The 24,339-nt window shown below is 36.4% G+C and overlaps 1 protein-coding gene across 26 annotated transcripts in view; it reads left to right on the top strand.

Moving 5' to 3' along the window:
- HDAC9 (histone deacetylase 9) overlaps positions 1-24,339 on the top strand; it is a 452,700-nt gene that overhangs the window by 408,963 nt on the left and 19,398 nt on the right. For all 26 annotated transcript variants that reach the window (XR_015277469.1, XM_086854892.1, XM_086854888.1 and 23 more), the window contains one exon: positions 18,882-19,015. Coding sequence is in view for 25 of the 26 variants with exons in the window: in XM_086854892.1 (XP_086711018.1) it covers positions 18,882-19,015 (134 nt within the window). In the remaining variant the exon portion in view is untranslated. The remainder of the gene's footprint in view (positions 1-18,881; positions 19,016-24,339) is intronic.

Raw genomic sequence — 24,339 nt, 5'->3', positions numbered from 1 at the left:
AAATCCATTTATCGAGTGATGCAAAGCTGTTTCAAAATTGTAATTTAATTAATAAATGTGTAACATCAAAGGAATCGGTTATCAAAAAATAATTGTGATATTTATGTCACCATGTGAATAAAACATTATTTTTCTAGTGGTGTTAACTGCACCAATGGTAGCTTTGTAGAACATGCATGAGGACAGTGCATATGTCCTGAACCATGTAATTTTTTTTTTCTTTTGGCTCTTTTGGGTGCATCTATTCCCACACACAGTGGACACCTCTGGGATTTTCCCAGCATGCTTTTTGAGGAAAAACATCGAGGTCACAAAAGCTGAAGATCTTTAAGGGATCTTTAAGGAAAAAAGTAGTAGTTCTGAAATGTTTTCATCCACCAGGAGTTTCCTTCCAATTCACTGAGAATTGCTGAAGTTTTTTTTCAAAATCACATTAAAAATTTGAAGATTATCTAAATGAACACTATTTTTATAATGTTTTAGGTTACTGATAGGGAATAAAGAAGATTACTTAAAAAAACTCTTAAAAGGGTCTGTGCAGTTTTAATGGCTTGAGTGAAACAAAACACCAAGCAGGATGTCCTTGTCCCCTTTGAACTTGAGGCATCACATTGACATGGAGCTACTGAATTCTCTCATTAGTTATGTGGTGCTGGAATCCCAGTGGCACTTAATGAAGATAAGTTTTTATGCAGTGCTTTTAAAAAAGAATTGGAAATCGAGTCTGATCAAATTTAGTACTCTATCACAGACATGAGAAAGCTGGGCAATCAAGAGAAAGGAAAGGAAAAGGAAGAAAAAAAAAGAAAAGAAAAAGAAAAAGAAAGAAAAAGAAAAAGAAAAAGAAAAAGAAAAAGAAAAAGAAAAAGAAAAAGAAAAAGAAAAAGAAAAAGAAAAAGAAAAAGAAAAAGAAAAAGAAAAAGAAAAAGAAAAAGAAAAAGAAAAAAGAAAAAAGAAAAAGAGAAAAAGAAAGGAAAAAAGGCAGGGCAAAAAAAAGAAGAAAAGGAAAAAAAGAAAAAAGAGAAAAGGAAAGAAGAAAACAAAAAATAGAAAAAAAAGAAAAGAGAGAAGAGAAAAGAGAAGAGAAGAGAAGAGAAGAGAAGAGAAGAGAAGAGAAGAGAAGAGAAGAGAAGAGAAGAGAAGAGAAGAGAAGAGAAGAGAAGAAAAGAAAAGAAAAGAAAAGAAAAGAAAAGAAAAGAAAAGAAAAGAAAAGAAAAGAAAAGAAAAGAAAAGAAAAGAAAAGAAAAGAAAAGAAAAGAAAAGAAAAGAAAAGAAAAAAAGGAGAGGAGAATATTAAAATCTAGAGCATAAAAGAAGTTTATTTCATTCAGACAAAATAAGATTTTCCTTATTGTAATTTTCATTAAATATCTAAAAGTAAGGAAAAGTAAGAAAGATACTACTCATATGCATTTTTTGCACAAAAGTTTCAAAAATACTTTTAAATTATTCACCTGCTTTTTATTATATTGGAAGAAAATATTGTAATTTATTTTGATGGAACTGTCCATCTTGTACCATTATTGCATAACCACCTTAGCATGGTGTACACTGACCACCAGAACTTGTCAGACCTAAACTCATTATTTTTAAGAGAGAAAATAGAAAAAAATTCTTCTGTTCCAAGGTGGGATATATACTTCAGGCAGAAACTGAGAGAATATATTTAGTTCAGTAAACAGTCAGCACTGTTCTAGATATATTTCAGCTGAAAGACAATAGCAGTCTTTTGGCTTTGGCTGACTACTGACAATTAGAGCATCATAAACCAGATGTCAAACATTATGTCTTGAGTAACTTTTTTCTTCAAAATTTGCCAATCCCTCTTGTCATCATGGCTCAACTACCTAATTTAGTCTATTGGATAACACCGTCTGCTCAGTACCTGATTTGATTTTATTTAAACAAGTGAAAGAAAGAGTATCTGTTAAATTTATTGATTTGTGCTGAATGTTTCTTTAGCTTTTAAGAAAACCGATGCACAGTTAGTAGACTCAGAAATAAACATAAAATGAAAAAAAATGTTCAGATAAAAGGCATCTCATTACTACAGGAATATTCCCTGATCAATTTTATTATAATTCTATCACTATGTCTGTGAACTGTTCCTTCTGTGTCAGTTTCAGCTCAGTGACTTTTACCACTTACTGCCTTTGGGAGATTGATCTGAGGAAATTTCATTCTTGAAGCATGTACTTTGAGATTTGATTTTCATTTGCTTCAGTTTATCTCTCTAAAGTAGGCAATCATTTCCCTCTTTCAAATGTCTCATTCTTGAAGCAATATAGATATTTATGGTAGCACTGTTTAGAGATATGTCAACTGCTAATCTGAAAGAAAGGGCTTGAGAGCAGCAAATTAATTCATGATGGAGAAGGACATTTTTCAGTGTTTCAGCCTTGGAAATCCCAGGTGTGAGGATGGGAAGGCTGCACATCACACATCCGAGCTTGAATGATTCTTTTGACCAGCTGGTTTAACTTCCAAAGCACCAGAACAAATGGTCAAATTCCCTTGTTTTTCTGATATCTAAAAACCATCCTGGTAAATGCATACCACTTACCAAGTTTTTGTCATGTTATTAGCAGAGAAGTGCCAGTATATTCAAGGGAAGAGGACACTGAACTAAAAGGGTGTTAGGAGAGATTGAAGTACTGAGCAGGGCTTTAAAGAGCAGATGATTTATGTCTTAGACAAAGAAAGCAAGGTGAACAGTGTGTTGGTAGGATAGCAAGTATTTTGAGTCAGATGTATAGTCTGGGGAATTATTACTGGGTTTAATGGAACAAATTTGGCATAGAAATTCTCTGTGTGCATACAATTATTATCAACTTTTATGAATCAGGAAATTATACCAGACATTCATAAATTAATAGGCTCTAAAGATAAGAATAGTATTATCATGACACACTAATATGACTATATGTAATGTATGCAGAGCAAACATAATTTCTATGTAATTTCCATGGTTTCTGTATAAAAATACCCCTGTTAGCTTGAAATCTGAATAATTATTAAAAATATATTACAGTATAATTATACAGAAAATACTTTGTAAATAATTTCCCAGTAAGTATATAATTAATATACTAAATTGTATGATAGCATTAATATTATAACTCAGATAATACAAGGATTTGAAAGCAGGTCTCCATAACCTACAAAATCTCTTTCAAGAGTAATTTTTATTGAGGCACTAATGGAAGCATAGATTACTTATCTAAAATGCATTCATCTTTAATTTCATATTTACCTGAGAAGCTTCTCACTGAGTATACTGCATTCACAATGCATGACCTCAGCAGATGTAAGCATATTTTGTCTGCCTGTGTGTCTTTTGGTCTTTTGGAGCCATAAATGAGCTTCCTCTCTCAAATTTTGGCTTTCTGGACATTAAACATCTGATTAAGTCCAGATTTGTCGGTGAGAGGCCGTAAGAGAGGTGTTTAATTCCAAAAAGACCATCTTCTCAGAAAACTGGTGCAACAGATCTTACTGGGGATATTCCTCTCTTCCTACTGAGTAGTAAATAGGCTGAAGGAGTAGCAGAGACAAGACAGCTAACTTTTCCTTACTTAAAGATAGGGAAGAACCTTGACAAATTCTAAAATCAAGCAGTTTTTCCCATCTAGTTTTAATATGTAGAAAGGTCTTAAATTGAATATGAAATTAAATGAAATGATAAATGAGACTTCTTTTAATACAGATCAAGTTGCTAAAATGGGTAGTTATAGTCCCTAAAAATAAAATGAACTGCAGAATCTTCAATATTAAGAAAGACTTTCAAACAAGTTGGTCCCATAGATTTTAAGAGTGGTACTGTGGAACTCTTTGCAGTAAGCTTAGCTCTACACTTCACTGCGAAAATCCATTTTGTCATAAATTCAACTGTCAGAGTTGGCGATCGGGGATTCTATTGGTTTTGTTATTTGCACACATGAATGATCTGTAATATAAAAGAAACTTTCAGCTCAGATGCAGTTGTCATTTCAATGTTAGCAGTAAGCAGTCATTTAGAAGGGGTGCAGATATGGGTATGAGATGTTGAAGGTGAGGGAGGAGATACAAGTGAGTGAGGAAATCCCCAGCAAACTCCCAACACGCTGGTGTTAAGCTTTGTCAAAGTCCAGCTGCCTTGCCAGCTCCTGCTTCTCCAGCCCTTTCAGCTATCATAAATACCCTGCACATACTCTTCTACACATACAGATTGATAATGTGCACACATATATTTGGGCTGACAATTAAGAATTATGGCAGGAGGGTTAATAGTCTTCAAACCTCTGGGCACCTTCAGGACTTGGTCCGTCTAGAAATTGTTTTGTGGGTAAGCTGCAATTAAAATCCTTCTTAGCAGCACCTGGTGTTGGTAGATTTAGATGACACTACTAATGCACTAATTTTTCCAAGGAATAGAAGACCCTAAGGAGGAGAAAGACTATAAAGCCAGTTGTGGTGTTTTTGTTGTTTCAACAGTTTGGTCTTTGAGCTGAAAGGGAGAGAAAAAAAACAGGAAGAAGCTGGCCACAGAACAAATAAATATGGCATTGGCTCATACTCATTACAACACATTGGATAAAAATGAACAATGGCAACTATCAGCTTTCATGCACTTCCTTGGAAAAAAACTGTGTTGTGTAACTTGGCCAAAAAGACAATGACATGTACCACTGCACATATACAGCCCAGAAGGGGAGTCAAACAAGCACCAGAAGAAAATAGCTGTTTTATTTGGAGGTCCTGTTTACTTGGAATATTTATTACTTTCATCAAAAAATACCAGTTTAACATATCACTTGCACAATTTCTACTCTTTTGGTTTTCATAAGAATTCCAATAAACTCATTTTGCTACTGAATGGGAAAGATATTAGAAAGATTCAGAGACTTGGGGGGATAGAAAGGAGAAAAGAAAGGTCAACACAGAAGAAAAGGCTTAGATGAAAGTATGTCAGAGCAAAGCTTCCCATGAAAGATTATTGAGAATAAAGCTTTTTTTTTTTTTTAAACAGACATAAAAAACAATATATAAATCAAGAGCACAAAAGCCCTGTTTTATGATTTTTTTTTTTCTGGTGCTGTTTAATTTTTTTATATCTTTTTTTTGCCATTGTTAAAAAACAGCCAAAACTTCAAAGGCATGCTGCATGTGTTCTAAATCAAGACTTCAGTGCTGATGTACGACAGCAGAAAAATTAAAACTAAATAAATGTGCTGTCTAAACGACCATATTTCTCAAAAAAATTACTTTAAAGGCTTTAAAAAATTAGAATTATTGATTGATCTTACTTCACCAACCATAATGTTTTCACCAGAGTAAAGGACAAAATATTATATTAAAAAGAGAGAAAGGAAAAAGAGTGTCGTCTGAACATATCTGGACACCTGTATTTGGCTGTCTTGCAGTTTTTTCAGACAGGCAAGGGGAAAAATGAAACTTTCCAGTGATTTGTCAGATAGTTGGTATGAACTGCATAATTTTTCAGTTTATTCACTGTTTTCTGGAAGGCTCCTTTACAGGCAGGGTAAGTGGATAAAAACAAGGCAGTGTATCTGTGAAGGAAAGACTAGCATTTCTGGTCTGTCACATAAAAATGGTTGCAGAACGGATGTGTTCTCATGAAAAATAGTTTGTGCAAGTTTTTTACTATTTTCTTTTCAAAATATGAACTTTTTCACATGTTGAGTTACCATTCCATTTTAATTTACTTTGTGTAGGATCTTGCTGCTTTCTCTTCAAAATAGCATGTCTGACTCTAAAGGTGTCTGGCCACAGCACACCCATTAAATCTGCTTGCAAAAAGAATTGCATGACTGGGGTCTTTGTGGCGTCCCTTTTCCTCTGGCCTCCACTTTTACAATGGCCATTTGCTGTTCTTCCACTAAGTCATCTTGATTTGTATTGACTCACTTGTTTTATCAGGTTACAAAAGGGGCAAGTGGCCCAGGCAAATAGGAATGTAAATGCTGTTCTCTTTCATAAACATTTCTTTTACTTCTAGGACTCATTTTTCCCATCCCTGCTAGTGTTCTTTTTCCAGTTCTTATTAAGAAATAGTCACTGGCTCTAATTTATGCTCTTATTTAAATCTGAGGAGTGGTATTGCTTTGCAGAGGTTCCTGGATATTTGTGTGGCCAAGAGAACTGGTTATTTACTAGTTATCATTAATCCCTACTCTGTTCTGTTCAGTTGCTTCAGTTACACCTTAAGAGAGCAGATACTATAGGATGTCATTTTATGAGCACTTCTGAGAAATAGATAATTAAGTTTAGGAAGTCAAAGTATGCAGTGTGCTGGGATTCTCTAAGCTGAGCAGAATGTCTGGCAAATACTAGCATATGTTTACAAACAGTGTTACAAACATGAAACAGGGCTAAAGTACCTGACCTATTCATTTACTACTACTTTGAGAAGTTGTATTAATATATAAAAGATTGACCATACTTAGATGTAATCTAAGGACAAGGATCATATCCTAGGGAGTCCGAGGTATTCTGGGCTGCTCCAGCTTTAACCACCTGGCCCTGGTATCTCAATTAAAAGCAATTAATTAATCTCAATTAATTAATCAAATTGTTAGTGGTGCCTCCAGAGGCTGACTCAAGAGTTCCAGAGCTCTCCAGGAGAGGCTAACCCTGAAAGAATCTCTTGGGTTAACTGCAGATTTTTTGATACATACTAAGTGCTAAAGTTGCCTCTCCCACACACGGAATTTAGTGTTTGCCAAAATTCATCTTAGAGCCGGTTACTTTGAGATTTCTAATGAGCACTGCACATATAGATAACACATTTTTATTTTTGATAAATTTTATAATAAAGGCTTTAGAGTGTTTCATCAAGGAAAGAGTTCATCACTGTTTCCATATAGATGTCACCTAGAACACATGTATGGAAGTGATATGTGTGCTTTTCATATTGAACTTTTCAAGATGTGGCCTGAAATTTTGTTTATAGTAAAAAGAAATATCAAGAATTTAAGACATTGCACAGTTATAGTAGGAACAAGTAGAAGTTACATTTATGTTGGCTATGTTTCTGCTTCTGCCTTTTTCTTGAAGAGGTTCTTAGAATTTTTTATTAGTGTCAGTCATTTGATGACTGACAAGGGAATACTCTTGGTCTGGCAAAGTGTCACTACCTTTCCCTATAATATTCTCTGCTGTCCAATGAACTGCTAAAACCTGTCATTTCTCTTCTCCCCATTTCATTCCTAATTAAGATAGCATCAGCACATAAAATCAAATAAATGAAAAATTAAAATCTGGAATCACTGAAAGTAGCATCAGTAGAGACTCTTTCCAGAATAAGTTTTCCTGTTTGGCACAAACATTTATCCATATGTAGGATGAATGAGTTGTTCACTTCAGTCTTGCCTGAAATTGTTTACACACTCTTTCTTTGCAACAGTAAATCTAGAAATTGCCTAGAAAAACTGTGCACAAAGGAACATTATTTGGGTTGTAAGGTCAATTGCTCTGAAGTTAGTCTAAGAGAGATTTATGATTGCTTTCACAATGGACCCCTTTTGCATATGCTGTAAGATAGAGATGTTAATTAAATGAACATCTACTATCCTGGACCTTTGCTTTTCTCTGCTTTGAGAGGGCCAAGTTCAGGTTTTAACTGTAAGCCACCAGTAAATGCTAACTTTGTAATTTCTGCCTAAAGCTAAAAACTATAGGAAGTAAATGTTTCTCTACCCCTCCTCTGTATATCAGTTTGGGTTTTTTTTTTTTTCCAATAATTAAAAGCAACCTTAAAACTCAACAAGTTCTGTGGCTGATAAAAAAAAAGGCAGTGATACCCTAAATTTCTTGTTTCTTAATTTCTCAGTAAATGAAAAAGTTTTTATTTTTTTGTCTTTCAGTGTGTAACATCATCTATCATGTCACTTATGCATTGCATCTGCCATGAAAAGACACAGCTAGAAATTTTAGCCAAACTCAGATATAAATATTAACTTGCTTGCATTGTATAGTAGTCCCACAGAACAGGTAATAGTCATGTCAAAGCAAATTTCTCTGAAGCATTTCCAGACATAGTGAGAGTACAGGAAGATCCAGTACAGAATGTGCAAGAAGTAAAAAATCCTAGCCAGAAGGGGTCATAAGGATTATTCCTGCCTGTTTCTTGGGTATCTGAAACAGGATAGGAAGAAAAAAAATTGGTTTTTTACAGCCTTCTCTGCCTGCAACCACACACCTGCTCAGTCACACCTGTACCAGCCCTGCTGGCTGCATGTGTTGGATTTCACACTTTCTGAGTAGGCAACATCCAGATCTTGCTCTTATTTGTATCGATTTTAGCACTAAAGGAATAGTTTTTTTTATTAATAGCTATCACTGCCAAAAATCACCTTAAGTTTGGAAATTACGTTTTTGTTTACCTACATGCAAGAACTTGTGTTCAGCCATGTTTCCTACTGAGATCTGAGCATTCAGTCCTTGCAAGTGTTATAATAAATGCAAAGTTTTACTGCTTGAGTTCACATTGGGTAGAAAGAAAAAAAAATGTTTGTTGCTATCTTTGTTAAAAAGACTTCCAGGCCATCTTTGAGCTATTCCAGGTTGAACTAGGTCTATGTCAAGGCTCATCAGCTTGAGAGGGAGTTATACATCTCCTGGGAAAGAGACAGAAGCCACCTTTTCCATTGCTACAAAGGATTTGTATTTATGGAAAGGTAGTTTGAGTTTATTTGTGATGACCCATTAGAAAGATATAACAGGTAGCTGAAAGGTTAGAAGGAGCAACTACTATTGGTTCCTCATGTTCAGATGAGTTCAGGAAACTTTTGCATTCACTTAAAATTTCTCTTCTGGTTGATAAAACGTGACTCTCCAATTATGCATTTGAGCTTTAACGTGTATTTTGTTCCAATTTCTAAATTTATTTTGCTATGCTTATAGAAGAAAATTGTCTCCTTTTAATAGGCCAAGTTTTGCTCACAGTTTCAGAAATATAAATCCATTGCATCCATTGGATTACTTCAAATTTTGTCTCTGTGACATGGTATGTATGGTAGTATGTCTGAATAAATGGCAATTGATGTGATTGCTCCTAGGGAGACCAGCCTGTTGTCAAGTACTTGCTTATTTAAATGTTTTCATTGCTTTGAGTGTTATCACAAACACTTTAGCTCACACATACAAACCCAGCACTGTGCCAGCTGCCTGTGTTTGGACCTCTCTTTTTTTACCAAATTATGCTGAGGAATCCAGAGTTTACTGCAGCCAAAAGCTGTGTGATTTCCATTTTAATATTACTGGGCCACTGTCTCACCTTTCTTTGCAAATAAAGGATACAAAAGTATATCCCTGGGGGAAAATTCAGAAATGTTCTGCATCCCCTTGTAGAAGTAAGGTCATAAACTTACTCTGCTCTCTTTACTTTCTGACCTTTTCTGGTGGTTATAAGAAAATCTGTTTTCTTGGCAGTGTTTAGTTTCTTACATTAATTTTTTTCTTGCTCATCCTTCTGTGTCTTTATTGTCTATTAGTCACAAGTATATTTATTTGTCCTCTTATTTAATAAGTCTCTTTTATTAACAAACAAGCCCTTTTACCCTTTTCCCAATTATCTCATGTCCCTTTTTGTCTTTCATCTTTATCTCTCATGAGTAATTAATATTACTAATTAATTAATTCCCCCCAACATAAATTTTAGCACTAAAATCTAGCTAAAAACTGTGAGAAGATGATAAAAACTTTGGTCCATGGCAGTTAATTTTATGAAATTAAATCAGCACTCTGGCCAAAACTGAGAATGACTAAAAAGTTTATCCTCTGCTGGAGTGACCACTTCATGCCCTAATGAGTGGAACTGTTCTGAATAGGAGATTTTCCCCTGTTTATCTGTATTTATTTGTAGTGAGACAGTTGAATGCCTTTCTTGTCTAGGATTTCTAAGTGGCTTTGCTGTAAAGGTTAGATAATTTTTACCCAAACTCTCAGCTCCTGTGGCTCTTCAGCTTTCATCAGAGCAAAGAGTAAATGCAATCCTGATGTTGCAATTTGATATACCTTATTTGCTAAGATTCTAGAGCCACTAGAGACCTTCGAGCCACTGCAGCAGGTTATTTTACTTCTAGCTGTTAAAACTCTGGAGGGAGAAACAGTAGCTGTTCTGGTAGTAGATTTTCAGTGTCTCCAGCTAAAAAAGCTGATGTACTGTTTTCCCTTGAAGAAGAAGTAGCTGTTGCTGCTCAAGAAACAGTGTCTCAATGTGGAATGAATGGTTTTTGCCCTGTTGTGAACTTCCCATTTTTAAGGAGAATGACTAAGATGACTGCTGCAGCTGCAACAACATCTGGAGTCCTCAAATTACCTTGACACTAGTTAGTTGGATTTAGGTCTCAGTGTAGCATAGAAATACCATTGTTTGTCTTGATGTTTCTATTGTTCAATGAAGATTACCATTTATTTTAGGTTTTCCAGCTTCCCTTAATACTGCTGTCATGCTATGGTAACAGTAAAGGTAGTGGCAATTTGCTTATATATGGATCCTGCAGATCAGGAATGATCTGCTGCTCACTCTGAGAAAATCCAGAAAGCAGTACTCCTTGACTGCTCAGCCACCTGAAGGCATCTTTCACCCATGTCACCTTACTGTCATTGTTTTAACTTTCTCTAGAAAAGGTAGAAACTTTCTCTAGAAAAGAAAAGGTAGAGTGAGTAAAGAACTGAGTAAACCACTCAGTCCTTCACTGAGTAAAGGCCACTGAGTAAAGAACTCCATAAGGCTTCTGAACCACTAATTCTCAAGCAGTAATTGGTGGGTCACCACTCTGCATTGGCTGCAGAGTCTCACAGAAAGTTTCAGGTAACTGTATGTTGGAAGACTGGAAAGACAGGGATGAGATATTCAAAAATCTAAGAAAATATTTTATTCCCATATGTATTTCTTGGGGGATTTGGTGGGGTAGAAAGGAAGAGGGGTAGTGTGGTAGTGTGGTTTTCAGTGAGAAAACACTCTTTCAAAGAGACCTGAAAATAAAAATGTCTTCCGCATATTTCCACCTGTTGTACATGAGAACAGTGACATCAGTCCTGCTTCACCTGAAGTCCATGCAGCTCTGCCACCTTTTTTTGTGCTGCCAGGTGAAGGCTCCTGCAATAACATGACTGACAAGGTTCTGACATAACTTCTCTATTCATGGAGAAGGCTGGATAGTCACCTATGTCATTCAAATGGTAGCTGCAGTTGCTTTTAAAATTCCACCATTTCAAGGCATCTGTGTGTCCTTTTAATAGTATGAAAAGGTACATAAGGGCTATTGTCTGGGTTGAAATCACATCCTTAATTCTTTCATGTTTTTGTAATCAAACAACATAATAGAAAATTGCTCAATGTATTTTACTTGGAAATTGCAATTAAACAGAAGACTGTAAGGAGTCAGACCCCATACCTAGTTTCAATACCATTTCCTCTAGCGAGTTTTACACATTACCTTTTCAATAAGTGGTGACAGGCAGTGCATTTCTGGGTGATTATAACATGTGTCAGGTGGGGTTAACAGGCACAGGGCCAGAGGGAAAGTGAATAACTATATGAGATGTACAGTAATCCCTTAGAAACGCAGTGCCTTATTCCCTTCAGATTTTATAAAATGATGTTTATTAAACAATGTGATCCAAATCCTGAGGGGCACTAGATCTCTGATACTTATACTGAGTTCACCAGGAAACTTGTTGCCAAATTGCTCAGGAAATCGAGTGTTTACTTCAAGTCTATCCACCTACAAGCACCTCTCCCTGATATGCTTATTGAATGTATGTTGCTAGCCTTGGAATGATGAATGGTCCACATCTGGAGGCTAGGTCTTTAGATAATGGTATATGCTGATTAACACTGGCTGAGGAACAAGCTCTTAATTTAATCTGATATGTTGATGTGGTAGGGTCAGTAAATGACTGAAAATAAAGTGAGAGCCTTAATTGTATGCTCTGAGAAACTGTATAAGTTGGAAAGATCCTTTAGTCCATGTTGATTTTCTTGGCAGAATATATTAGACCATCTTCAGAAAATGGCAGTCAGTTCTTAGCTTCTGAGTGATGGGGTTTAAATCAGATCCTTTGTGTTAGCCTCCTGGGTCAATTCAGCATTAACTGACTTGGCTTTTCATCAGTTAGAAAAAGAAATAAGGCTAGATCTTCCCATCGGATTGTTTTCAGTTATAACTCAGTGCCCACATTTCAGCTATTCATGTATAACAGCAGAAACTTTGCCCCACATATTTTAAAAATGTGTCAAGTTGATTTTATAGGCAGTAGCATTATAATAAACTTCTCCAAACTTAATCAAGCTTACTGATTTATTTGGATAGTCAATAGTAGTATCTGATTTTCATTCCAGTGTGGATTAGAAACAAATTCCTCATACTTTGAATTATTTTTTTATCAGATGTCTTGTTTTTTAGCCAACCCCTTACTGAGTCTAGACTCAGATTTGGAGATATAATCATCTCTAACTTGTAACATCAGATGCATATATTGTATATCAGTTTAATCAGGCAACTTGATCAGATTTGGAAGAAGTTGTTATGATAACAGCAGTACCACATGCTCTATCAGCTTGGCAGATCCCACAGTATGTGGGACAGATTTCCATGGATAATTATTAGTCTGATTAGTCTATCTCTACAGAATTGCTTTAGAGGTTTTCAGTCTCTAGAAAAAAAAGAAAAAAGAAAAAGCTCTCTAAACTACATGGAGAATCCCCTCACCTCACAGATGAAGCAACAGCCTTTTTTAGAGAGATCTGAATCCAAGACTCTGAAATACTACCTTGCTATATGAAGTCCTACAGCTTCTCTCTTCTGGCTTCTGCTTTCTGATGCAGAACAACTGCTTGTTCTTGAAAAAACAGGGAAGATCTCTGTTGGACGGATCATCTTGCATCCTGTTTGGCTTCACTTAGTAGAGGATTTTCTAAATAGGAAGCAAAATAAAAAAAGAGAGGAAGGATAGAAGGAAAGTGAAGAAATTATTATGTGGGCCAGCTGTAAGAAGGGGCAGACATTAAGGAAATGTAAGGAAATGGAGAAGAAAGGAAGGCACAGAGTAAAGAGCTAGTAAGAACAGGGCTAAAAATGTCCCGCCTGATTTGAGAATATACAAAGGTTCCTGCTTTGACTTTGGCAGCTGAAATCTGTGGTTGAATATTTTCCCTCTGAATTCACTTTAACAGTTCTAAAAGCTTCATGATTGTTTTGTACATTACCATGACCTTTCCTGGAAGGTGCAGAATCCCTAAAACTTGATAATGCAAGTTACAAAAGAAATGCTGTCCTTTTATTTTTTACCATTAATTAATTGGAAGAAAAGTTTGGGGGAGTGTTCTTCCTTCTCCAAATGTTTTCTCTGAGGAACATTTTGTCTGGTGGTCAGTGCTGCCTTGTGTGGTGAAGGGGTAAAAGTTCCTCCCTCCTGAAGGACTAAGCAAATGCGATGGACTGTATGACACACTTGGATACATCCATATCTCAAGTGAGTTGAAAACACCATCTTAATGAGCATTAAAAGGTTGATTCTTCCTATAGCAAGACGAGTTTGCAATATTTGACTTTCAAAGAGGTATCCTATATATCCGTAAATATACATTAAGAGAGATTTAATAAGTTATGTTCAGTTTAACAGCTAAAGAGCAGCTAATTATGAAAAACATATTACTGTAGACCTAACAGGCATGCAATAAAAACATCTATTCCATAAATTGTTATTCCATAAGAATGTGTTCCTGAGACTATTGGTATTTATTTAACATACAATTACTGTCTAATTTAATATAAATTAAATGCCTGCTTGAGACATGTAATTTGAAGTGTTGCTGAGCCTCCTTCTCCCACATTAAAAGCAAGAAATCAGCAGCTAATGCCTGGAGGCCAAATGTACCATTTAAATTCAGGTACCTCAACACTAACATTTGTAATTTCAGCCATTTGGAAAATGTTTTTCATAAGAATGTATTTGGCGTTAAAAACTCCTTTTCCCCCTCACTCAAGGCCACATCCTGCCAACTGAGTCAAGTCTCTGACTTCATCCAGATGAAGTTTTGATTGAATAAAAGGTTGTGAATTAAGAGCTGAGAATAAAATATGTTCTCTTATCATAGAACACAAGCTTTGTAAAATGTCCCAGCCCCTGCTAGTGCTGGAAGGGTAAATCATCATTTGACTCCTGTATGGACATATTTATTTAGGACACGTAGCCTGGTGACTCAGGAAGTTATGTAAAAACTGACCCAGTTAATTTTAGATGCTATTGTTGGAAGAATATCAATGAAAATTAATCAAATAGTCACGAAGGAGCCACAGGGAAGGAGCATGGAACACTGGTGGGTAGAATTTTGGCAGCGATCATCGCAACAGTTTTAATGAGAGGAAAACACATTGTCAAGTAAATTAGAGAGTAATGACATGATTAAATGGTAAATAATAGTTAAATACATGCTTGGAGGTCCAGGACAGAGACTGTGGAGGTTTTGTGTTTTGCATGTATTCCTCTCCAGGCTGCTCTGAGTATCCAGAGGAGCTCACCAGAGCCCTGCCTGTAATTTAGGGTTGGGTTTTAGCTTTTAAGACACTGGAGCCAAAAGAGCTGTTGGGGCCCTGCTGCTGAGGCTGAAAAAGCTGATGCTTTCTCCGTAACTCTAAAGCTTCTCCAACCTTTCAGTTGTTGACGTGTCCTTGTTCTTTCACCAGCCGTCTCCAATGAGCAAGGGCCAGCACCACAGCTTTGTTCAGCTTGCCATCACCCAAAAAATGACTGTGCAGGAGACATCTGCTCTCCTTATGCACAGTGTGGGGGAGGGAAGGAGTCTCTCTTCTGCTGAGGCAGGTTTCGTCCCCACTAACTGGGTGTTTGCACATTTGCTGGCAAGCAAATTGAGTTGCATATATGACTGTTTATGCAAACAAGGAGTGCTGCGGTGCTGGCTGAGAGTTCACCCCATCCATATGGTTCTTTTCCCTGTCTGCTGAGGAAAGGATTCAAAAAGAATAACGTTCACAAGTTGTCTTCATTCTCAAGGGCTTCTTTTGCAAAATGAGAGGTTGTCCATATGAACTCTGACTGGTTAGCTTTACTTCAACCATGTGTAACATAGCACATGGTTGTGTAGTGAGCCTGTCAGAGGGGAACTGAGCTGGGTAAGAGGTCTCTTACCTGCCTTCTTTTGCCGCTGTCCATTTCAGGTTATCAGACTGAGGATACCTCAAAAACAACAAAAGAAAACTGAAATAGCTCTGAATTCTCTTTTTATAGGATTTTTATACATTTTTTGGGTTTTCAGTAAGTCCAGGTAGAGTGCAGTTACTCCACTGACTTTGGTCAAATGAGGCTTCAGAAACCTCACCCGTGTCATTCTTTGATGCTTAGCAGAACTAAAAAGAGTGTGGGGTGAGCTTATCTGTTACAAATAGAAAAAAAAACCCCAAGATCCTTACAGGAGCATCAGTGCATCAGTCTACTAAATGATTAATTGCTTCCTTAGATGGTAATTCAAGCGATCAGCACACTGAATAACAGACTGACAGCTTGCTCATTAGTTTAATAGAATAATAATTTTCTCTTTCCATCTTCCTACACTAGAATAATTTCTTACAAAAATCTGAGTATTGTACCTACTCCAATAATAGTACTGCAGGAGGGGTAAATGTATAATTAAAAATTACACATTATGTTTTTGTCTTGAAATTTTGTATTTTTACTTCAAAGGCTGGCAAATTAGAGCTCATATACAGCTTATCTCTCCAATGCATAGCATGGTTTTTAATGGTTACAGCCTTAATCTAGTCTTCTCTGCTTTGATGCACATTGTGCACTTCTGGGGTTTTTTTTGTGAAGAGAATATAAAACACTTGGGGAGCAGGAATTTCAAAATTACTTAGTAGTGTTTTGTTTCTTGTGTAAATCAAAGGTTAATCATAATATTTAATAGGATGATAGCAAATGAATATTAAATGCTTTTGCAAGTTCTGCCCAGTTTACCCAAATGTTGGATCTGTTGATGAAGCAAGTACTTACAATATTTAAATTACAGAACTTATGAAAATAATAGTTGGCACAAAACCGTTCTTACAATTTTCTGGCACGCTGCATGAGCTTAATTTGAAAAAAAAATGCTGCATGCAAAATCACTGAGCACGTTTACAAGATTTCAGCAGGTACAGTAGAAGGACCAAGAATTGCATCTGATTTCTAGATATTCATGTGAGTTGGAAAGGCCCAGGATTCAAAATGCTTCTCTGACTCCTTTCTCACCTGAAGTTGGCCAGTGCTTGATCTTCTTATATCAGGGGAGATGACGGATTCTTTTAATGGTGCTTGTTACTATTTTCTTCTTGTTTTCATTAATTATTTGGCATGAACTACAGCCCATCTTAAAACTATTACTTGAATGGGATTCCTTTCTTTCCATTTTCTTACTTCTGCACTCCAGGGGATTTCCTTGAGGAAGCTAACATCTTTCCTAGGTTGCTGCAGTGACATGGGATCCAAGTTTCTTTGTTAAGAATTTCCATAACTCATTCAGTCACTGGCGATGTTGGTGCTGTTGACTAAAGTTAGTTGTTCACTTTCTAGCAAATCACCTTTACTTTCTCAGAGTAGTTATACTGAAGAAAAGCCCCATCATGTTAATCTGGGTTGGAAACAGTTTATCCTGTTACCGTGATCTCTGGAAAGAACAGAGCTTTCTGTGTAGCTCATTGTATTCTGATTCAGTCAGGGGTGATTATTATAGCATTGATACAAGGAAAATTATCAGGAAACCAAGCAGACAAACTAATATTGTCACAATGATGATGGGTTATATTATGTATGGTTGCCTAAATGAAGAAAAGGCATAGTAAGAGTCTTTACATTTATTGCCCTACAAACCTCAGAAGATTACGATGTGGAGATAGCAATATTTGCAGTCAAACAGAATTCTCCGATGTGCAGGGTAAATGTGATAGAGCTTCCCATTCACAGAATCTGTATAACACAAAGGATAATGTCAATTTAAAAGTGCTATTGGATTCCTCACACACTGAAAGGGTGAATTATAGATATGGGGATCCTGCACCTGTTGATTTTTCTTAATTTCCTGTAAATGAAACAGGAATGTAGAAGTCTTTGACTCAATTTACACTATTGGCATTCTCTTCTTATGGACCCAAAGGGCTCATATGTAAGATGCAGACAGAAATTACTTCTGTAGGTAAAAGACAGCAGAAATTGGCTAAAGATCAAAGGTTACCCTCATTCCATTGCTTCCTTCATTTTTATTATCCTGTCTAAATTTGGTCTTTTGTAGAGAGGAGAGGGAGAGGGGGTTGTTGGGGTTTTTTTGGTTGGATTTTTTTTTCATGATGGAAGGTTGAGTTTAAGGAGAGTTTACAGTTTAATTTTTATGCACCCCTTTATGTAATATGAACCACAGTGTAGTTACTTTGTTAGAGTCAAAACTTTGGTACTTTCAAGATACAATAGATTGGGAAGTGGCTCAAGGAAACAGTATTTCACTTCAAGTGTTTCTATGACAATCTATATGTTAAGTGGCAAGTAGAGGAGTTTTTATTTTGGGGTTTTCATGTCTGTACAGCTAATCCAGATTTGATATAATTAAAGTTACTATTTCAGTAACAGTTGGACATGTGCTTAACAAAGATGTTCATTTGAGATCCTAAAATGAAGACAGAACTAAACATGAGTTTAGAAAATTTCCCTTGGAAAATATACATGCAATTTCCAGAGATTTAATTTTTGGTGGTCTTCTTCAGTGGAACATAATAAAAGGAGTCTGATTTTCCTGTCTTTTTAGAACTTCAGGGTTTAGCAGGTACCTTCTAATGGTTTATTGAAAGAAAGGAAATGCACTGGAATGAGTAGTGATGACCATCAATGGAGCAACTAGTACAGATCAAGTGGAAAAGTTGTGATGTTTATTTAACATCAATAGTTTGAAGTCTTTATTTATCATTTCTCACTTGAAAGAGATTAAACAAAAACAATAGCTGTCCTAGGAAACTACCACAAAAATTCTTCCAAAAATCTTCACTCCAAATTGACATATTTCATGCAATTTTTCTTGTCATTAAAAATGTAATAAATTAACTTTACTTGAATCACAGATGAAAACTTTGTGGTAATGTCTGTGTAGTTATAGATCACCACAGAAAATGAAGTACCATCATTTTTGGCTATGGTGCAGTAGAATACTGTTGGTCAGGAGTGAGTGATACTGGTAGAGATAGTTATGAAGTTTTAGACAGCTTCAGCTTATACCAAAACCTTGAATTAAAATTGTTAGTGCTGCTTCTAAAAACACTTCAAGATGGGGCTAAGAGGTAACATATGTTTCCACTATCTCTCTGTCCATGATTTTATATTATTCTTAAACCTCAAATATAAAGGAAGAAGTAATTTTTAAATAAAAAACCCTTCATCATCCCATTTGGAAAGCACAATTATTTTTAATTCTAGCACCATAGTTTAACTACAGATATTATTTGCCATATCAATGCCATAAGTGACCAGGGTTATGTCATATCTCTCTAAATAACATGGCTATATGTCACATTGATATGCAAATAGAAGAGAATCCAGGGTGATAACAGTTAACAAAGGTAAGAAGAGAGACATCCTCATGTTTCAACTAATCTCCAGCAAAGAGGGATCAGGATGAGGGACATTATCTCACATGTGCCTCATAAAAAATTCCATATACTAACTCCAAATCATCTCGTGTGGGCCGTGGTCAGAAACAGGATACCAGACTAAGTATATCCTGTGCTCCCTGTACAGTATTCCAGAGCTTTCTACATTCTCATGCAGCAGATGTGAAACATGCCTGCGGTGCCTGTTCTTCTTTAATTATTTGCACTCCTGTATTTGAATGCCAGGTTTTGGTCACCTAACCAAGCAGCTGCTGAAGCTGGCGGATGGCCGTGTGGTGCTGGCACTGGAGGGAGGACATGACCTTACTGCCATCTGTGACGCCTCTGAAGCCTGTATAAACGCCCTTCTAGGAAATGAGGTAAAACATAGAGCAGGTAGAGAGAATGAGCCAAGTTTGCTGAAGCTGCTGTCTTTGGTATCCTTTTAGGAACTACCGTGTCAGTCCTTTTTTCGTTTGGTATAAAAACCATAGAATTTGAATATGTCTTAGAAATTAACAGACTTGGTTTGCATAAATACCTCTAAATTAGATGATTATAAAAATTCTTTAGTGCATGCCTAATTTATACCCAGTTCTGAGTAATATTTAAAACTTGCAAATTGCTTTTAGTGATGCGCTGAATATCAGACTTGGCATCACTGGCAGTCATTGGTGCGCATATCATGTACTAGGACTGGACCTTTTAGCCACCTATCAAGTAAAAAGAATGTCTTTTTCAAGGTAACTGGTAATCTCAGAGACTGGATATTGTAAAGGCACGTATTTTGCAGTATTTTGGCACTTCACTTCTGAAATATTATTAATAAGAATGTGTACAAGATTAAAAAAAAATATAAATGAAGATTTAGGTTGATCTGTATGCAGCTGAAATGGAGTTTCCAAGAGTTATAAAACACTGTGTATGTTAACAACATTTGAGAGGAGACTATAAGACTAAGTAAATATGAGTATGTGTTATTTATGTATACAAATGCAATATAAAGATGCCTATTAGTGAATTTTTTTCTGCTATCCATTAAAAAATATCTTTTCTCCTATAAACACAGTGAGAAGGAAAAAAAAAATTGCTGAAGGTGCAGCCAAAATAATTTATGAAGGGACAAAAGCCTTTACCATAAATTGTGAATTTTGCAAGATCTTGTTATAAAAGTGGAGTGTGCTACTTTGTTTCCCCCTCAGGGGAAGTCTTAATAGCTATATAATCTCTCCAATCAAATGTGTTAGTGCCAAATTGCAGGCTAGTCTGCCAGGTCCCTTCCACTTCAAGGCTTCCTACCTATGTGAATAAGGTGAAGTAACGTGTCTTCTGATGGATGTTGGGTAGGAGAATTTTCTAAGTGTTCTTTTAAACCTTTGCTTTTCATCTTTATGACACATCAACAATGCTTATTATTTCTTTACATTATACATACAATGAATAAAGTGTTAGCTTTTTCAAAAATATTCTCAGAAATGTATAACAGATACCAGAAAAAAAAGAGAAGGTTTTCAATGGGTTTTATCTACTGTCACCTTTGATAAACTCCAGAAGGAAAGTTTTCCAGTGTGGTGGTATACGCTACTAAAAAAGCTGCTCAGCTCAAGTGTTAGTTCTTTATTTAGGTACTGAAATATGGAATACATAACCCAGCTTGAGGCATTTGAGAATCTTAGTGAATGCAGCATTGCCTTCCTGATCAGCTGCCATTCCAGGGCACTGTCATTGATATTTCTGTTGTCATCTTCCCTGTGATAGCATTACAAAACCAATGGCTTTTCATAGCATTTCTAAACCCATTCCCTGAAGTTTGCACCCTTTTGGGACTAACGTGAATGGTTCTATGCTGACAGTGTGATGTATCCTCCTCTGTGTCGGCACCTGGGTCCCTCTCTCCAGTTATGACCATTTGGTGGTGCTACCCCATTTATGAAAACTGCCTTATTTTGTTTTACCACTGTATCAAACCCAACTACTATTTCTGCTATCACTGAATGAGGATGGGTACGAAAACCCCCATGCAGTCCATTTTAATTTGCTTGTAAAAGAACATGGTCCTTAATAACTTGGAACATCTCAGGCAATAAGCATTCTTCTCATGTCCTTGTGCTAGTCCCAGCACTGTCTTCTGGGATATGCATCAAGTGGTTTGGTGTAGCAGAATTTCAAAGATGAAATATGCTATGGCTGTGAAGAAAAGTAGTCCAGAGAGGATGTTGCTACCAAGAGTACCACAAGAAACCAACATTGTCTTAAAAGAATAAGTAAAGGTGTTGCCAAGGAGCAGACACTAATGAGAAAGTCTGATGCTTAGTTAGCAGTCAGAAACAGGCTTATAGCAATATGCACCACATCACCCACAGCACATATATACACTGCTTGATTTCAGCATACTGTTCATGAACTTGCACAGCAAACTCCAAGCGTGTTCTGCCAAGGATGGATTTTTTTTTTTTTTCTTTAAACAACTAATTACTATAATTTGAGGATGCATTCTTCTCTGAATGCAATTCTTTACAGGTGATTAATAGGATAATTATAACTTATTATCTGCCTTTCACTTTTACAAATAATGTCATATGCTGCACCCCTAGTTTAAAAACATTGGCAAGATTAACTTCAGTTCTAAACACTACACATGTATTTGAACTTAAATTAGAAAGGTTGGAAAAGGCTTTTGTGAGGTACCCTGCAGTTTGTCAGATGTATTTATTCATGTGCTGAGGATTAGAATTCATAAACATTTTGCAGAGCTTTTTGAAAACTTTTTCTTTTCTTTTGTTGTTTTTGGCCAGGACTTTTCAATACAGAAATTCACTCCTTCGTGTGTCCTATTACCAACAGAGTAACATTTTAAAAAAAATTCTAAAACTAGCCACAACTTAAAACTTTCATCTTTCAGGAAGTGCTGGTCTGATATGTTACCTAACAGGTAACATTAAATTTGCAAGTGCAAAATGCCTTCTTTTCTTAGTTTCTCTCAGAGAATCAAAAAGGAAAACAGTTGACCTCCAAAACAGATATTTTGATTTATACATGACTTATAGTTTAGCGATTTGTTTAGTCAGATAACATCTTACTCTTCTCTTAGAAAAAAGTAAGTGAAGACACTAGGAAAATAATACTCTATCAAATCAATCTTTTTAAAATAATTTGAGCATGGAAGGACTGGTATAAGTAACAGAGAATTCTGCGGAGATCCATACCGTTTCTGACAGCAACTGGAAAGAAGGCAAGACAACGTATGGTATCTGAAATGGCTCTGTTTGGTTTGTGAATACCTTCTTAAATAATAAACAAACTAAAAAGGAAGCTATAGAATTAAGGATAAACTGTATACAGATAATTTTTTAATTAGAAAGTTTATATGTAAAATTACTTTTAAAATATTTTGATATCTTAGGTTTTTCTCTCCGTGCTTCTGTTTACAAGCAGAAAGTTTCCATGTCACTTTGAGAAAAATCCATTTGACCATTTGCAGGCTTAATTAGAAGCACTGTAGGTTATCTCCTTGGAAGGAAATCTTCCTAAGAGGTGAGAAGAGATTAAGCAGCTGGGTTCCCTTGAAATCCAAAATGCAAACATGAAAAACCTTCTGGAAGGTGAAAAGGCAAGATGACCATCAGCTGCCTTAAAATATCTCTGAATTTTCTCAACGTGATTTGAGAACTGGCCTGTTAAAAGAACATCTGTCAAAACAAAGGAAAAGATGGATTCAGATAATTCCAAAAGATTAATTGCTTTTAAGCCTTTCTAAGATTATGATATCTGTGCTGAAAATTAAATTATTTCACTTATTGTGACAGTCTTTAAAAGATTCTACAGTTTTTCACACATTGATTATATGGATTTAAAACCTCATTTTTAAAGTGTATATAGATATACATATTACGTCAGTTAAGAAAACCATTGAATATTAAGATTTGCATTTTATTCCAAGAAGTCTGTGAAAATTGGGTTAAATATTGAGATTTTCCCCCAAAATCTTCATTGTGGAGTATGGATATTCCACCTCATTTTGCCCATCCTAGTTTAGGTGCTGTAAAAAGCTCTGCTATGACTTTTGGTCCCTGGTGGTGGTGAGCAATGCTGCTCTAGATATGTAAGGGTACATGTTCTGCTTTCTTTCCTCCACATTATTTTTGAGGAGGAACTACGTGGATTTAAAAAATCTTTGGATTGCTTCAAGTATGCTAAATCCTACGTTTTATTTCCAACATAACTGCACTCATATAGGGGTTCTTCTGCAGCCAGAAAGATTAGGGAAGTATTCTTTCAAGCACAAACATCTTTGAGTCAAAACTAAGGATTTAGTTCTTTCTTCATCCCATCCCTTTTAAAGCAGCCAGGTGTGATATCTCCACAGGACATTGAAGTCACTCTGACATCATGGTCCCTCTGATCTGCCTACAGGTTTGGGCAGTGGCTCTTAGCTCTCCGTGGCACAGCAGTTTTCTGGGTCTGTAACAAGTGATAATGAGTCACAGATGGGGTCATGCTCTTCTTTGCACAGAGGAAGCAGGAGGAGTGCAGTCCGCAGTGTCTCTGCCCAGCGGGACCCTGCAGCAAAGGCGCAGAGAAGATGCACGTCTGCTCTCATTGACTGTGGCGGCCAAGGCTGAATTTGGCCCTAAGTGTAAAAACATTTTTAAGTGACTAAATTTAACATCTTCTAGTAAATACTCTTCTGGCTTGAATTTCAGTCTGAAGCAGAATATGACAAAACATTGTGATTGGTTGGCTCCCAAGCGTGCTTGAAAACTTACACCGGACAATTTTCTTGCAGAGTGTGAAGTATGTGCTTCTTTCTCGCAATCTGTTGAGCTGGCATTTAGGAGGGGATGGTAATTTAAGTGGAAAGCTTGTACTCTGCAGCTTTCCTGCTGATGATGAAAAGCTGGCATTTTCTCCTTTGTGGAATTCAGTGTCAATCTGGGTCTGCTTCCCAGCTAGGCAGTGAGCTCTGCCAAGAGGGCATTAAAAGGGTTTATTTACCAGAACAGGTAAGCATTTCTCTCTCCAAAATGGAAATATTCATGGAAGTGAATATGGCCTGAGATCAATTTTAAATTGCATGGTAAACTTGCTCACAGTCTCACATCCTCATTGTTAATCTGACTCTAATACTAGAAAATAATTAACACCGAGTCTAAACCACCTGTCAACTGCTGCTTGCAGAGTCTAGAAATAGAGATTTGGATGGGATAGGAAACTGGACCAACGTGTGTGCCAGAGGTCAGCACGGTGACATCAAAGTTCCCAAGGTGGGCAGTGCTACTCAGGAAGTGGCTTGGCCAAGGAAAAGAATATTCTGATTCCAAAATTATGTAATTCCAAAGTATCGCTTGGTTTTCAGGGAGTGGCAGGTGCCAATGACCCTAATAGCCCTTTGTGTCTTTGAACTTATTCCCTGATGTAATCTGATTTGTTTATTTACTGCTTTGTAACCCTTGATCACAAAAATACCTGCCTGAAATGCTCATACGTAAGCAAGCAAAGAGTGCAGAAACTCTGAGAAAATTTCTAATATAAGAACACATAAGACTTGTGAGATCTTTGAACTTACTCTTCTGTAATCATGGGCAACATTAAGAGCCACAAAGCTCAGTCTTTATGCTGATGGGTTTTTTACGTAGTGTAACCAAGAAAGGGGTGGTTGTAATTTTTCGCTCTGCAGCCCTGGCAACCTTGAGGAGCCTGCTTG

Source organism: Cyanistes caeruleus, chromosome 1 (genome assembly GCF_971803275.1).
Source record: "Cyanistes caeruleus chromosome 1, bCyaCae1.hap1.1, whole genome shotgun sequence".
In the NCBI taxonomy this organism is placed as follows: domain Eukaryota; kingdom Metazoa; phylum Chordata; class Aves; order Passeriformes; family Paridae; genus Cyanistes; species Cyanistes caeruleus.
This window is presented reverse-complemented; position numbering and strand designations above follow the sequence as displayed.